The sequence below is a fragment of the Coloeus monedula genome (genome assembly GCF_965178545.1).
Source record: "Coloeus monedula genome assembly, chromosome: 4".
NCBI classification, from domain to species: Eukaryota; Metazoa; Chordata; class Aves; order Passeriformes; family Corvidae; genus Coloeus; species Coloeus monedula.
In genome coordinates, this window is record NC_138784.1 from 9,295,103 (window position 1) to 9,309,349 (window position 14,247).

Below are 14,247 nucleotides of genomic sequence, written 5' to 3' on the forward strand. Positions count from 1 at the left end.
CAAAAGTCCTCAGCAACCATTTTATGGTATTATATGGCTGGACTGAAATACAGACTATTCTTGGAGGTTATGCTCACTGCTGACTCACAAGTGACTGGAATTAAGATGTTTTTACCTTAAAGTTAAAAGTACCACTTAATTCCTGTCTACCTTCTTGTCTCTGAGCTGGAGCATCTGCTTTCATGTTACAAGTACGAGGTGGCTGCCACGTGTGTGTTTTTTCTTCCCCTTGGCAGGTCTTTCTTGCTGTCAGTTGCTGCTTTTAGGTATTGGAACTCTTTTCTTTGAATAACTACGTAAGCTCAGCTCATAGGCAGACTTCTATTCATTATTTTATTCCCTTCTGTTGTGCACTGAAATTTATGAAATTAATGTTCCTCTAAGACAGTATCCAATGCATTCTGCAAGTAAACAACTATGGTGCTCAAACTATTTTTGCAGTTGCTGCCATGAATTGTTAGGACAGAGAGAGGACATCCAGAATAAATATTTGGATTTAAGGCCATTGGCTGAAGTGTAGCCGCTCCCATGGAGTCCTCACTACTCCATTTAGCTAGCACATGTTGGGTTCTCTATTCCTCACCCATCACTGGAATGCAAGCACACCTTTGAAGTCTTTATTTTGGTGAGTTGACAGCTCTTTCTCTGTTAATAATCCTATATTCATGTTTAGAGTCCAGTTTTCCATCTTCAAGTTGGAAAAGTCCTTAGGAAAATTTCAGGAGGAACCTCTTTCCAGGTGCCTCTTCCAAGTGTGAAGGGACAAGTCTTTTGCCTCTTCACAGCAGTTCTGTTAGACAGTTTCTATCCAAGGAAATCTGAGATTGTTCTGAGCAGTTCCTCAGAGCTTCTTTTTTAGAGGCAGCAGTTGGTAGCAGAACTTTCGCAGTTCTTCTTCTGTCTGCCATAAACTCCTCTCCCAGTTAGAGCAGTGGAAGGGTCTTCAAAGGCAGGATGTAGCTTTCTGGAATTTTCCTGTCATTTTTGCCTACTTCTCAAGTCACAAGACGTTGGGTAGAAGACTAAGATTTTGGGTCAGGAAAGAGGGAATATCTGAGGTGTTGGCTCTGATTCCTGAAAGGGGTGGTGTTGGGGTCCCTTCCCCCTGCTGTGTAGCCCTGGGGGAGGGGCCCTGAGGGGAGACACGGGGTTTCCCTGCCCCTGCTCAGCCTCGTTCCCATTGGTTGGTTTGTGTTCCCTGCGCGGGCAGAAGGACCCTCGGTCCGGTGACTGGAACAGTTCCTGGGCAGAGCCCCGGCCATGCGGCTGGGGAAATAAACATCTCTCTGAAACAGCTATCAAGAATCTGTCTGTCCACATATATTTCCTTTCCATGGGACTCCTGGTTTGGTATATGCATGTTGCAGTATCCCCACTGCAACAGGGTGGGTCATGGGAAATAAGTTCAGCAACTTCTGATTCTAATCAGTGATGGAAAGCCAAGTCATTCACTTCCTAAGCAGTTATTGAAACAGAGAAGATCTGTTTTGCAGATCAGCATAGTGGAATTTTGAGACTAAGCACTGATGCAGTTTTAAAGTGTGTTTGTAGATTGACAACGTAACAAAAAGTTGCCTTAGAACTTGAAAGAAAGAGAGTGCTGTGATGCACATTTAAGTGTGTTTCATGGGTGATACACATTCTATTAAGTATTTTTGTGGCATGCTTTGAGCTAAGAAATAGTTAATAAAGGAGGAAGTCAATTATATAAGGAATGCCCTGGTCAAATTTTGTGTTCAGTTTTTCTGTGATCGTGTTTCTCTGGATCAGATGGTCTGAAGGCTCATTTCATTAAGCTTGTGGTTACTTGTCAGCCTCAGAAATGCTTCTATCTCTGAAATCTGTGAAGCTGGAGAAAGTAATATACACATTCAATAAATATTCTAATGATTTAAGAACTGATGCATCCTTCTCTTTCTCTTTTAGAAGGCTGATCTTCTCAACAGCTCCAAGATTATTTACATATTGTTATCTTTGCCATTTTTAATGTTAGATGCTGAATGGCATATTGAAATAATATTAATTAACATATATTAGACAATGTATTTTTACATTGCCTCTAAACTTATATTCAGTACTTATATTCAAGCTCCTGAACTTGTTTCAGGCTAGCAGTCCTGTAATCTTGAATACAGGGAGCGAATCTGAGGTTGCTGCTGCTGGTCTGACTCTCAAGAGCAATGATATGAGGAGGCAGATGGTATATATCTCCAACTGAGGTTCTTAAAAATATTTGTCTGACTGGCTGGTAGCCCTTTGTAGCTGGGCTTGTGGAGAGTGCCCCGAGCTTGCTGCTTTGCAAAGTTGCAAGGTGTATGATGTTACAAAATGTACTTCAAAGAGTAAGTCTTTGTAAAGACACTAACTCTGCAGAAACAAGCTTCCTTCCTTTCTTGGATCTATCTGATTTCTGGCATACCCTAATTAACTGATCCTATCTCCTCAACAGTTCTTTGCTGTGCAGTTGTCTTCTAGAAAACATGCTGTTCTTTGCAGAGTGAGCTACTGCCTGATCTTTTAGCTCAGGAATTAACACCGCCTAACTGTGGTGGAAAATGTGCTACTCTGGCCTGGTTCATCAGGGACCATTCCTGTCCTAGCTTTAGTCCTGAAATTTTGCTCTTTAATGTGGGCTTCCCCTTTCAGGAACAGGTTTCTTCTAATTTGCTCTGCTCATGATCATGGTTGTGGGTTAGCATTGCCTCTAAAATGCTTCTTTGCACATAGAAAGTCTTTAAACCTCTCAGTTCAGTTCAGTTGTTTCCACCTTCTTGTGATCTTTTATTTCCCTTTTCTTTTAGTGTTACTTAGTTCTTTTTGATCTGTTCCTAAACAGCAGCAGGTCTGTCTCCTAAACTGTTACTGGTTTTTCTGCATCTTTTGGGTCTGCTTCCTCCATCCCTCTCTTCCGTCTTATGTTTCTATTCAAAGAGGTGATCATGGTTTTCAAGGCCTTGTGTGACAGTAATTTATTTTCTGTGTATCTTCCATCTTTCCAAAGTATCTCTAATGATACACAAATTTAATTCTGAACTGTTGATGTATTGAGTTGAACATGAATCATAGGATGGTTTGGGTTGGAAGGGGCCTTAAAGCTCATCCAGTTCCAGCTCCCTGGTGATAAGAACAGTAGAACAGAACAGCATTTTACTCACTTGATAAGGATAGCAGAACAGAATAACATTGTACTCTTATCAAATAAAGGGAGCATTGTAGCCTTGGAGAAGCAGACAAAACAGAAGTCATACAAAACGCAGGCAGGATGCCATCTCAGCTCTGCAAGGCTGACAAACAGAAGTTATACAAAACAATGATATTGTGCTTACTCAGAAGTGGGGGTTGAGCAGTAGCCACCTGAAAAGGACACTGGATGTTGAAGACAGACCCCAAAGAACCATATAAGGACTTCCAATAAGGGGTGCAACTGTGTAAAATAAAGTCAAGGAAGTTGCTCGTGAATATGTAATCAGTGTGTGTGATAAAAATTCTGTTCACCTGATGCTCGGGGCACTCAGTTGGAGGAAGGATCCCCTTGGGTGCTCGATGCTGCCATAAAGAAAGCCTGCTTTCTAATACTCAAACTGTGTTAGAAAGTTTCCATCTGGCCAATTTCAATATTACTGCCATGAGCAGGAACACCTTCCACTATCCCGGGTTACTCCAAGCTCTGTCCAGCCTGGCCTTGGACACTTCCAGGGATGGGGAAGCCACAGCTTCTCTGGGCAACCTGTGCCAGGGCCTTACCACCCTCACCAGGAGGAATTTCTTCCCTGTATCTAATCTAATCCTACTCTCTGTCAGTTTGTATCCATTCCCCCTTGTCTTATCACTACAGTTCCTGATGAAAAGTCCCTTTCCAGCTTCCCTGTAACCCTTTCAGATACTGGAAAGTGCTGTGAGGTTTCCACACAACCTTCTCCAGGCTGAACAGCCCCAGCTCTGTCATTCTGTCTCAATAAGGGAAGTGCTCCAGTCCCATTACCAACTTTGTGGCCTCCTCTGGACTTGCTCCAATACTTTAAATATGTTAATGTTTAAATATCTTAAACACATCAGCAAACTTGTTCCATAAGCTGATTCTTGTTCTGGTGCTGCTTGGTTTCAACAGCCACTTCCTACCAAAGGATGCTGTCAGAAAATTGGACATATCCATCCTTTAGGAAACAAAGCTGAAATATAACTGAGTATAACTGTTCAATAACTGAAATGTATTTTCTACTTTTTTTCTGTGTGATTGCTACCAAGGTCTGAAGAGCCCTCTGTTACAAACTACCACGCCATTCCAAAGAAACACTCTGTTTTATTTTTTCAGTAATAGTTTTTCCTTAACACAAGCAGAGAGCCTTTGGCTCTGGAAAATTGTGGAGCCTTTCAAAAGTTGTATCTCTGTGTTTCCACGTACATCCACATCCACTCCCTCCTGGTTTTGTATTAATCAGTAGCAAAGTATGTCACACAGTGTAGAAGGTACAGTATTTAGAAGAGAAACCAACAGACAATCCTACATGAGATCTATTTTAGAATATTGAACCTGGAAAAATATTTGTTTTGTAAAATAATTAGGAAAAAGTAGTACAAAAAAATTACATTATAATTTATTGTAACCTGTGTTCTAAAAGCTGTTTATTTTAGAAATACTTTGGTGGCTCCGTTAGAGATGAGAATATAGCTTGTATCTTCAGTTTTTCCAAGTGTGTGCATGGGGCAGTTCAGCTCATACGAACAGGAAAAACAGGTTGTATTTCTGATTCCTGAAGAGCAAAGAACAAAAATCCTCCATTTTAAAATAAGAGACATAATATGCCTTTTGGCTTTCAGAAAAATGATATTAGGAGTGTGGTCAGCTGTTTGGCATTGAAGTCAGTTTTGCTGAACATCCACTTTCTTTTTGAAACCACAGCTCAATGATGACTATAAAGATTAGGATGTGGAGCTACCCCTCCCCATTTTTTTGCCTTTGGTTATTTTGTCCTGGCTTGTGGAAAGATGTGTACAGAGAAACTGGTACTTCTGTAGCAAGGAGTCTCGCCTGTGGGCACAGATTTAAAGGCAAGGATAGAACTCTTCAGTACTGCTCTTTTTTGCTTAGTTGGTGTGTGTGTGTGGTAGAGAAACTTTTTTTTTCATTGGGCTGGCAACTGTGTTTTTCTGTTGGACAGTTTAGGATGTCCTCCACCCCCTTCTTCTTCTCTCCAGAAAGTAATTATTTTTTTAATTCCAGGAAAGTTGCAGTTGCATTGCAGGTTCCAAGTTCAGCTGTGGTTTTAAATAGTACCGACACTTGGAAAAGTTTCCTTAATTTTAGAGATCTGAGTAGCTTCTGCTTTCTATTTGCAGTAGCAGTGAATTGGTACAGATTTCCTCAATCTTTCAAAGCCCAGCCTCATACGTTTAATTATCTTGTCACCTCTTTCTTCTTGTGTATATTGTGGAGAGGGGGGAGCAGGAAGTGCTGTTATCCATTGCTAATCATCTTCCATTTTTTTCTTGGTAGCTCTTCAGAAAAAAATTATTTCAATTTTACATATAAGTTAGATTTAATCTCTCTTTAGTGCCTTTCAGATGTAGCTGTCAAATTGAGTGGGAGTATCTTCTGAATCAGAGAAATACTGCACATAATCTGAATTTAGTCTTCTAGACCTCAGAGTTTACCTGGTGGGGGCCAGTAGGGAGGATGCTTTCATTATGGGAATGCCTTTGGAAGATGGAAGGACGTTCACTGTTGTGCTTGGTTCAGCACAGGAGAGGAGTATTGTGATGTTTGATACTTAGGACCAAGCCTTAAATATGAAAATGTGTTTCTTTATTCTCCTTCTGAGCGAGAAGTGCTGGTGTGGGAGTGGGGTGAATTATCTCATTTCTAGAGGTTTTATGACAGCACATGTTCCATTTGTTATTAAATAGCTTTATACTTGTAATTGTTTATTTAAACTGTTTTGGTAGGGTTCTTCTATTCTTGTGCAAGGATGAAATTTACTTCTACTTCTAAAATATATTCTGATTCCAAATAATTCCTCATTAGGCATATTGCTTTTTTAGCATCTAAAAAGGCTGGTGATAAGAGTTCAAAAGTTGGCTCAAAGTAGCTGAATTTTCTTCTTTACTTTTCTTCAAAACGTGGATGATTTATTACATTTGTTTGTTAAATTACAGTAAAAATATAGCTATTTAGTTCTTACTAAATATTTTGGATAGAGCGGCATTAGGGTGATGAAAAATGCTTTTGGTTTTGAGATTGAAAAAGAAGGTTGCTGATCAAGTAGAGAATTGCCATGTCTTGTTCTTCGTACTTGGAAAGCATATGTGGGGTTGTCTCCCTCTTTTTCTGAGACTGAGGAAACTGTTCCCTAAATTTGCTAATGGGATAAAATCAACTGTAGCATGTAGCATGACATTTGATGATAAAGTTGATTGCTTACACCCAGCTTTGATTGGAACAAGCTTAGTGGCCGTTTGTAATATACTGAGTGCAAATGTATCTCATACCACTTTGTCTTGGCTGCTTCTGAGCATCACTTTGGTACAATGCAGGCCTTGTGCTGTCATAAAGTCTTTGAACATCTCCTGCTGTATTTATCTACTATGGAAGCGCTTGTTTTTTTAGGATTTTAGCCAAAGAATTTTTCAAGAGTCGAGAAAATTGGCATATTTAACACTGTTCATTTGTTACTGTGTTACGCTTGCATAACAGCTTTAATTTTCGCCATTTCCTTCACTAAATTACAGTGGGCTTCAGTTTATTCCAGTGGTTCTGCTGTTGGCCCCCAGAGAGAGCTTAAGTCTCCTCCCAAAGCCTTTTGTGTGCATTTGAAATGCCATGTTCAGTCAGTAACCCAAAACTGAGTATCTTTTTTGATTTCAGAATTGTGGATTGTCTTACTTTTCCTCTTCTTTTTCCATGCCACAAATGAAAAACAGGAGAGCTGAGAGGACTAAAGATAGTAAATTGAATTTGCTGCATCCTTGCTTAGCTACCTCCAAAATTTCTGGGCATAATGAAGGAGCTGGAAGTGCTTTACTCCACTACCGATTCTTCTGTTGTCTCTTGGTGATGATGCTTGTGCTCTGTTCTGCATGACACGGTGCAGACAGTGGATAAGGTAAAAGATACACTTAAATACAGAAGCAGATACTTCATAGAATCACAGACTGGTTTGGGTTGGAAAGGACCTTAAAGCCCATCTCCTTCCACCCCCTGCCATGGGCAGGGACACTTTCCACTAGACCAGGTTGCTCCTAGCCCCGTCCAGCCTGATCTTGGACACTTCCAGGGATGGGGAAGCCACAGCTTTTTTTTTGTTTTTTTTTCTGAGGTGTTGCATCACATCATGAAACCAGAAGGTAAGAATCAGAAATTTTAGTCTAAAATACTCCAAGCTCCTCGAGCAGTAGAGGTCTAGTAGAGGTCCATGTGTGTGAGGAAGTACAGGAGCACAGACCCAAGTAACAGCTGAACTACAGGCCTTCTGCTTTGCAGTAGTGATCGGGAACGTGAACCTAGTAGCTGCAGATCTTCTTCTGTGATAATTATTGATCACTTTTAAATTACAAGGCAAATAGTCAAGAAGGTTTCTTCAATGTAGTCTTAAACATAAAAATTAAGCTTTAAATTCATAGCCCAAATTGCAAAATGGAAAAATCAGGCTTCAGGCTGTCTCCTCAAATGCACTTTTTTACTCCACTGCATTGTCAGCTGAAATTTGTACATTCTTAGGCCAAGTTCTGTGTTTTGGGCAGCACTGATCTGTGCTGTTTTCTTCTGCAGCTCCACACAAAAGTCTGTGGTTCTACTTAAGTCCGTGAAAAATGAAGTTGATTGTGACGATTCTGAAGGTTTAACTGTGGATGGCTGTGAGTTGTTAGTTCAGGAACTGTGGAAGATTTGCGCTTGCCTGCCCTGCTGACGGCTCGACTTGGGTGTTACGTCTGAGTCTGGGCAGCTCAGTTGGATACATTTGTGTAGCTGACTTTGGGCAAGTCTTTGTGTTTTTTGAAATTTGTTGAAAAACTCTTGGATCAATTCTACACTCCTTAGCATGCCAGTTTTAAGTTGATGGTTCCTTATACCTCTGCAGACTTTTTTTGTGAATGAGTGTACAAATATCAGTAAAAAGAAGTGCAACAGAAAATAGTTTTTCTTCCTCCCCCTCTTAAAAATGTTGAGTTTTCAGTAACTGAGCCAGATGCTGGCTAAGTACACAGTTACCATTAGAAATATAATGGCTATTAATCTTTTGGACCTCTTATTCTCCTGTTTGCCCAATCGGCATTGAGTAGTTGTCCAAAAAACACTTTGTTACAGCTGGAAGGCTTCATTGTGATCTTCTTATTAGCTAGATAATGGATTACAGCTATGCAAAATAAAGACTGTCAGCAAAGGGAAAACTAGGGAGGAGGTGGAGGAAATATTGAAATTGCTTGGTTTTAATATTATTTTAGCTGCTCTTCCTCTGTAGCTTCATCAGCTCAGAGGATACTCTGAGACTTGACTTGTAATTATTGTAGCCTAGATAAGCTACTTTCAAAATGCATTGTTTCATTTGTGTGTACCTGTGCAGCATAAATATCACTGCTAGTGCTCCTAGGGATGTGATTTCAAGAGCTAAATACTTTTACCTACTTTGTTTTTTTCCCATAATGCTGGGAGTATGACTTTGGGTTGAAATTAAATGACTGTCACCTGCTGTGGACTGCTGTGGATGGTGCTTGGGAAAGCAAACGGTGTAAATACTAGCATTAGCACAAGACCAGGCTAACCATATTTTCCAGAGAAGTATTAAGAAGAAAGAACAAGCCGTTGCCAGTTTTGGATAGATTGTTTTTGAAAGAGACTCTTTTTTGAGGAAGGTTGGTATCATAGATACCTCACAACACTTTAGTGAAGAGAAAGAGGGAACCAGTGGCCGGTTTGTCGACTTCTGGTCATTTGTTGGTCTTTTTGTATTCCAGACAGAAACTCCGAATATGGTGTGAGAAAGGGAAGGTGGTGAAAGGAAGAAGAAAGCTTGATAATTTATTACAAAATATACTTCACTGTATTTCAACTGGCAAGATCCTTGTGTTAAAGTTGGGGGTATCTTGTGCAGGGCTGGGAGTTGAACTGGATGATCTTTGTGGGTCCCTTCCAGCCCATGAGACACTATGATTCCATATCTACCTGCCTTGTAAAACAAGGACTTAGAACTGGTTCTCAGCTTAGGTCTCTTATTACACAAGGAGGGTATGTTTTTGAAGCTGAGAAAAGTACTTTGCTGCCTTGCATCTGACAAAGAACTTCCCATTTGCTTTGATGCTTTGTTAGGTTGCCTTTTTTAAAGAAAAATCAATATATTATTTGGGTACTTTTTTGACTGTTTGGGCTAACTAATGGTGTTGTGATGAATAGAATAATAATTTTCAATCTTAAATTTTGACTTTTTGCTTAGATGTGTAAACATTGGATGAGCATTTTATTGTTTGAATTGTGGTGTATCTAACTGGCCTAATACTCCAGCCAGCTTTCCTTCAGACATGTGAGTAAAAGTGTGCTGAATTGATGAGTAATGGTCATCGCTATGTTAGGAAAAAAACTGCAGGACAGTGTGCAATTACTTTGTGACGATTTGTATCTATTAGCAAGTAGGACCAAAACCGCAACACATGTTCATCTACAAGTAGAACTAACTTTGGAGTTAGTTGTGGATACTGCTTTTACAGCACCAGTAAGACTTTCTTTTTCTTTTCCTTCAGGTTCCTGATTTTTACAGAGCATTTGCTGAAATGTCCAGAGCTGGTAAAAGCCCTCTATGCCAAACTGAGCAATCAAGAAAGGTAACCCCAAAACCAATGTGGCTTTTAGTATTTAGCATTCCATATAGAGTATCCTGTTCACATGATTGAAAAACCGCGTGGTTTCATAGTTGGCACAAAATCTCTAAATACATGTTTCTATGTCAGTAATGGTTTTAAATTGGTTGGTTAACATTACAGCTTAGCCACAACTGGCAGTGATTTATGTAGGGTTGCAGAATCCAGGTTGGCGCCATTACTCAGTAAAGAAATACTTCACACAAAAAAAGGACAGGATTTCATGCCTGGGTCTTGATTTCATAAGAGCACCACACCCTGCAGAGTTTTACAGCTCAATTAGAAATATCCTCAGCTCTTCATACTTCTGTTATTTCAAGAAATTAAGGGGAAGCCTTTATGAAAGACCGAAGTGTGTCTCGTACTGGTTAGCAGAACCTACAAACCATAGATGAGCAGATGCCCATGACTACTTAATATTTAATATTTCCACTGTTGAAAAGCTTCAACAAACCTTCACCTTGAAGAAGTATTGATAGTTTTCCTTCAAGTGTTTGAGTAAATGTGTACTGAATTGATGGCAAATGGCCACTGCTTTAATGGAAAAATGCTCATTGCTTGAATAGAGAATTGAAGAAGAATAAAAAAGATATTTTGTTAAGACAATCAAATTTGGGGAAACACTGTTAGAATTCTACAGCTCCTCCAACTGCTTGAAGATTTTATGGTCTCATTTATGTGTTTAACATGCCTACTTTGTTCCGCATCCCCCCAGGGCAGGTGCAAGTTCTTCTGTAGTTTTTGCAGGTGAAAGGCAAAGCACTAAACAAAACAATGCCTTAATGTGTTTTTTTCTGTGTTTTGTGTTGTTTCCAGTGTTACCACAGGCGAGGGATCAGACACTGATCAGAGATTATAAAAAAACTAAAGGGATGTCAGACAATGAAAGAATATGCATTGGGTTTGCACTGTAAATAAAATATCATTATTATATAGGAATGAGATGGGATGGGAATGGAATGGTAAGGAGGGAAATACTGTTTTCCTCCATAATTCAGGATGACCAAATGGGAGCAAATCTGAGCTATGTGCTTAATGTACCAGGAGGTAGGTGCTGCATAACTGTTTTAAGTGAATGAGCTAGACTGAATTATTTTGGGGAATATCATAATGGCAGTTTGCATGTTTTCATAATGCCTTTGAGGATAGCCAGGGCTGGGTTAGGATGTTCAGTTGTACTTAAAGCAGTAGGTGTAATCAGTTTTAGAAAGGTCGCAGCATACTATAGATGGTGATCGGATTCCTCACCTCGAAGGCTTTTGGTGTAGGCATGATACAGATGATTACAGGTGGGATCACTAGTTAGAGCATATCTGCTGAATTTATTATCAATCCCACGAGTTCTGCCAGTCAAGTAAGCTCCATTAAGTTTTTCAGAGACATAATCACAGTACAGTGTGTTATGAATTTGACACTGCTTAATTTACTGACAAACATATGGAAGTGCTGTAGAAATAATCTTTTTCCATCTGAGCTATGGAAGAAAACCCTGCCTTGGCATCTTCCTAGGCAGTGTTAGTGTATTTAAGAATGCATTCTTATGAGATACATGAAGAGACAAATCCAATTCAGATAAAAACATTTTGACTGTCATGAGCTGGAGAAAAAGGTAACCATAAACCCCAAAGCACAGGGAATTCATTGTTTCAAAATGAGATGAGGAGTCTTCACTGCAAACATTGCTGTGTTGGGTGTCCAGTGAGGCTGACCAAGTCCTATAAATGAAGAATGGATAGATGTGGTATTGAGGCTTCTGGGGAAGGCAACTGGAGCTCATGAATATTTCGTAGCCCTCAGTTACAGTATTCTCTATCATGCACATTAAATACAGGTAGTTTAAATGTATTTGCTGAAATGAAATGAGCTGTGCTGAGGAGGTTTGCAAATATACCCGTTAGTGGTGACTCCCAAAGCTGGCAGTTGCCTGGGATGCCCAGAGTGTACGTGGCTCTGTAACCACAGTTATTCACACTATTTGCACTATTCAAAGTATTTCCTGTAGTTGAAATCCAGTGCATTTGTGTTACAGTGGCCATGGTGCCTGCCTTGAAGCAGTTCTTGTACAAATTGACCAGGAATTTGAATTTTCAATTAAAATGAAATTCCTGACTTCTGGACAACTTTCTCTTTCATTTCCAAACAAATATAATGTGTTGTGTGTCTGAGTGTGCAAATGGCCTGAAATAAATCCTGTGTTAATGTGATCAGATTTTTAGTGGTATTCTGGCCTGGAGAAGTGCATGGTGTTGTGACAATGCCTGCTTGCCTGCTGGTTCTCTTGAAGGGATTATTGCAGAAGGATATGACCATTGAGCTAAAAGAGTGTAGGTTCTTGAATTCTTTGCCAGATCTGAGATGTCCCTGCACATGTGTGCAGGTATTTGGCAGAAGTAATTAGAAAAAGCCTGGTTTGCGTTCATCCAAGTTCGCCTTGAACATGGACACTGAAAGTTCATGCCTTGATTGTATTTATTACATTATAATCTTCAAAAATCTTCAAAAGTGAGTACATCTGTGGTTGTCCCTTCTAAGAAGGGGTTTTGCTTTAATTCACAGCATGAAAAAGTGCAGCTGAAGAGCTTCACGTATTTTTAAGATGCTCAAGTACTTGCATCTCTAGGTTTGATTTTAGTGTTGTCAGGTGGAGTGTCCTTGGTGAAGGATGCAGCCATTGATGGAATTGCCTGCCAGGAAATGGGCACTCAAGTCCTGTAAGCAGCACCACTTCTCACTAATGCTCAACTACAGGGCTGCCAGTGTCAGCACTTGGGACAGTTTTGTTCCTGGCAGTGCTCACAGACACAGAGTAACTGAAGGTAGCACTGAACTACAGTTGCTCACAAATTTGCCAGTTTTCATTTAATATGATTCTTGCAAGTATTGTTTGAAGATGAAAGAAGTCAAAGTTTTGAGGAAGGGCCTAATTTGTCTCATGGAACCATTGCTATCAGGGTAGTGTTTCAGGAAGCAGAAACCTAAGTCACAGAGGAAGAATGTCCCAAGTGTCTGGCACTTGCTAAGAGGTTATAAACAAAGCACACCTGATGAAAACACTTGTTCGATGCTAAGAAAATCAATAGAATTTTACACTACTAGTTTTAGGCTTAGTGAGGCAGCATTTTATTGTGTAATAATGAGCTTTCAGATTTAAATTGCACTTGAGTTCTGTGGTTTATTTGCAGGCTGTAGGAGACAGAAGTTTGTTTTACTGATGACTGCAAATACCTTATAGTGGTTGTTCAAAGTTTATGCCAATTTAGTCAGCTTCAGGAAGAGCTGGTTTAAATTTGGCTGGGGATAAAAAAACTGGAAGAGATTCACAAAAGGTCTTCCTCAGTGGTGCCTAAAGAAAAGAAAGATGACATGGCATGATTATTTCCAAACAGAAGTGTAATTGTAAATATAATACCCAGATTTGAGATATTGAACTGAGTGTTACAAAAATTCAACTGGTACTAGCAGTTGTCATATTTGTTGTATTTAGCTGCAGGGCAAACAAGTAGGAAGAAACGCTGTCATTTGAATGGCTGAACAATTGTGAGATCATTTAAAAGAAATGGGCAAATTGCATTGTCTGGGAGAACTAACTTGGAAAAATTAGGGTGAGTTTTGGAAGAAAACTGAGAGAAACAATAGAAGAAAGGAATGTAAGGGAACTTGCACCAGAACAAAGCACATTGCTCTCAGGAAACTATTAGCTGAATGGCAAGACTTGCTTGAAATTCAGGGGAAGATAGGCATGTCCTGAATGACTGTTCCTGGAAGAAAACTCAGGAAGACAATTTGACTTGAATGCCTAAAGAGACCAGAAAACTTCAAAAGAAATTACATTCAGGTGGTGTTTTAATGTCACTCCTGTTTCTCTGGAAGGAATACAGTTGTTGAAAAAGACATTCATTCATATTGCAAGGGGAAGAGTAGTTCCAGAAGATTTCCCCATTGGCAGCCATTTAATCTATTTAATAGGATTTATGGAAGTGTGGTGACTCTCCAGTTTGTTTACAAAAGGATTGCTTGTCAGTTTTGAACATTTATTGTTTGGATTTTTGGTGCAAGAAGCGCTGACTAGAATCCTGTCAAGCAGAAGATAGTATTTGTTTTGGGTTTGCATGGCCAGGCTTTGGTAGCGGGGGGGTTACAGGGATGGCTTCTGTGAGAAGCTGCTGGAAGCTTCCTCCATGTCCGGCAGAGCCAATCCCTGGCAGCTCCAAAGATGGACGTGCCACTGGTCAAGGCTGGGCCAATTAGAATTGGTGGTAACGACTCTGTGATAGCATATTTAACAAGAAAGGAAAACTAAAGGTCATTGTGCAGTTGTAATTGTGGCCAGAGAAGAGTGGGGTGAGAATGTGAGGGAAACAACTCTGCAGGCACCAAGGTCAGTGAAGAAGGAGGAGGTGT

The 14,247-nt window shown here is 39.9% G+C and overlaps 1 protein-coding gene across 2 annotated transcripts in view; it reads left to right on the forward strand.

The window, feature by feature from the left end:
* Positions 1 to 14,247, forward strand: part of ATXN10 (ataxin 10) — a 97,427-nt gene that overhangs the window by 29,563 nt on the left and 53,617 nt on the right. For both annotated transcript variants that reach the window (XR_014226331.1, XM_082279760.1), the window contains exon 6: positions 9,730 to 9,810. Coding sequence is in view for 1 of the 2 variants with exons in the window: in XM_082279760.1 (XP_082135886.1) it covers positions 9,730 to 9,810 (81 nt within the window). In the remaining variant the exon portion in view is untranslated. The remainder of the gene's footprint in view (positions 1 to 9,729; positions 9,811 to 14,247) is intronic.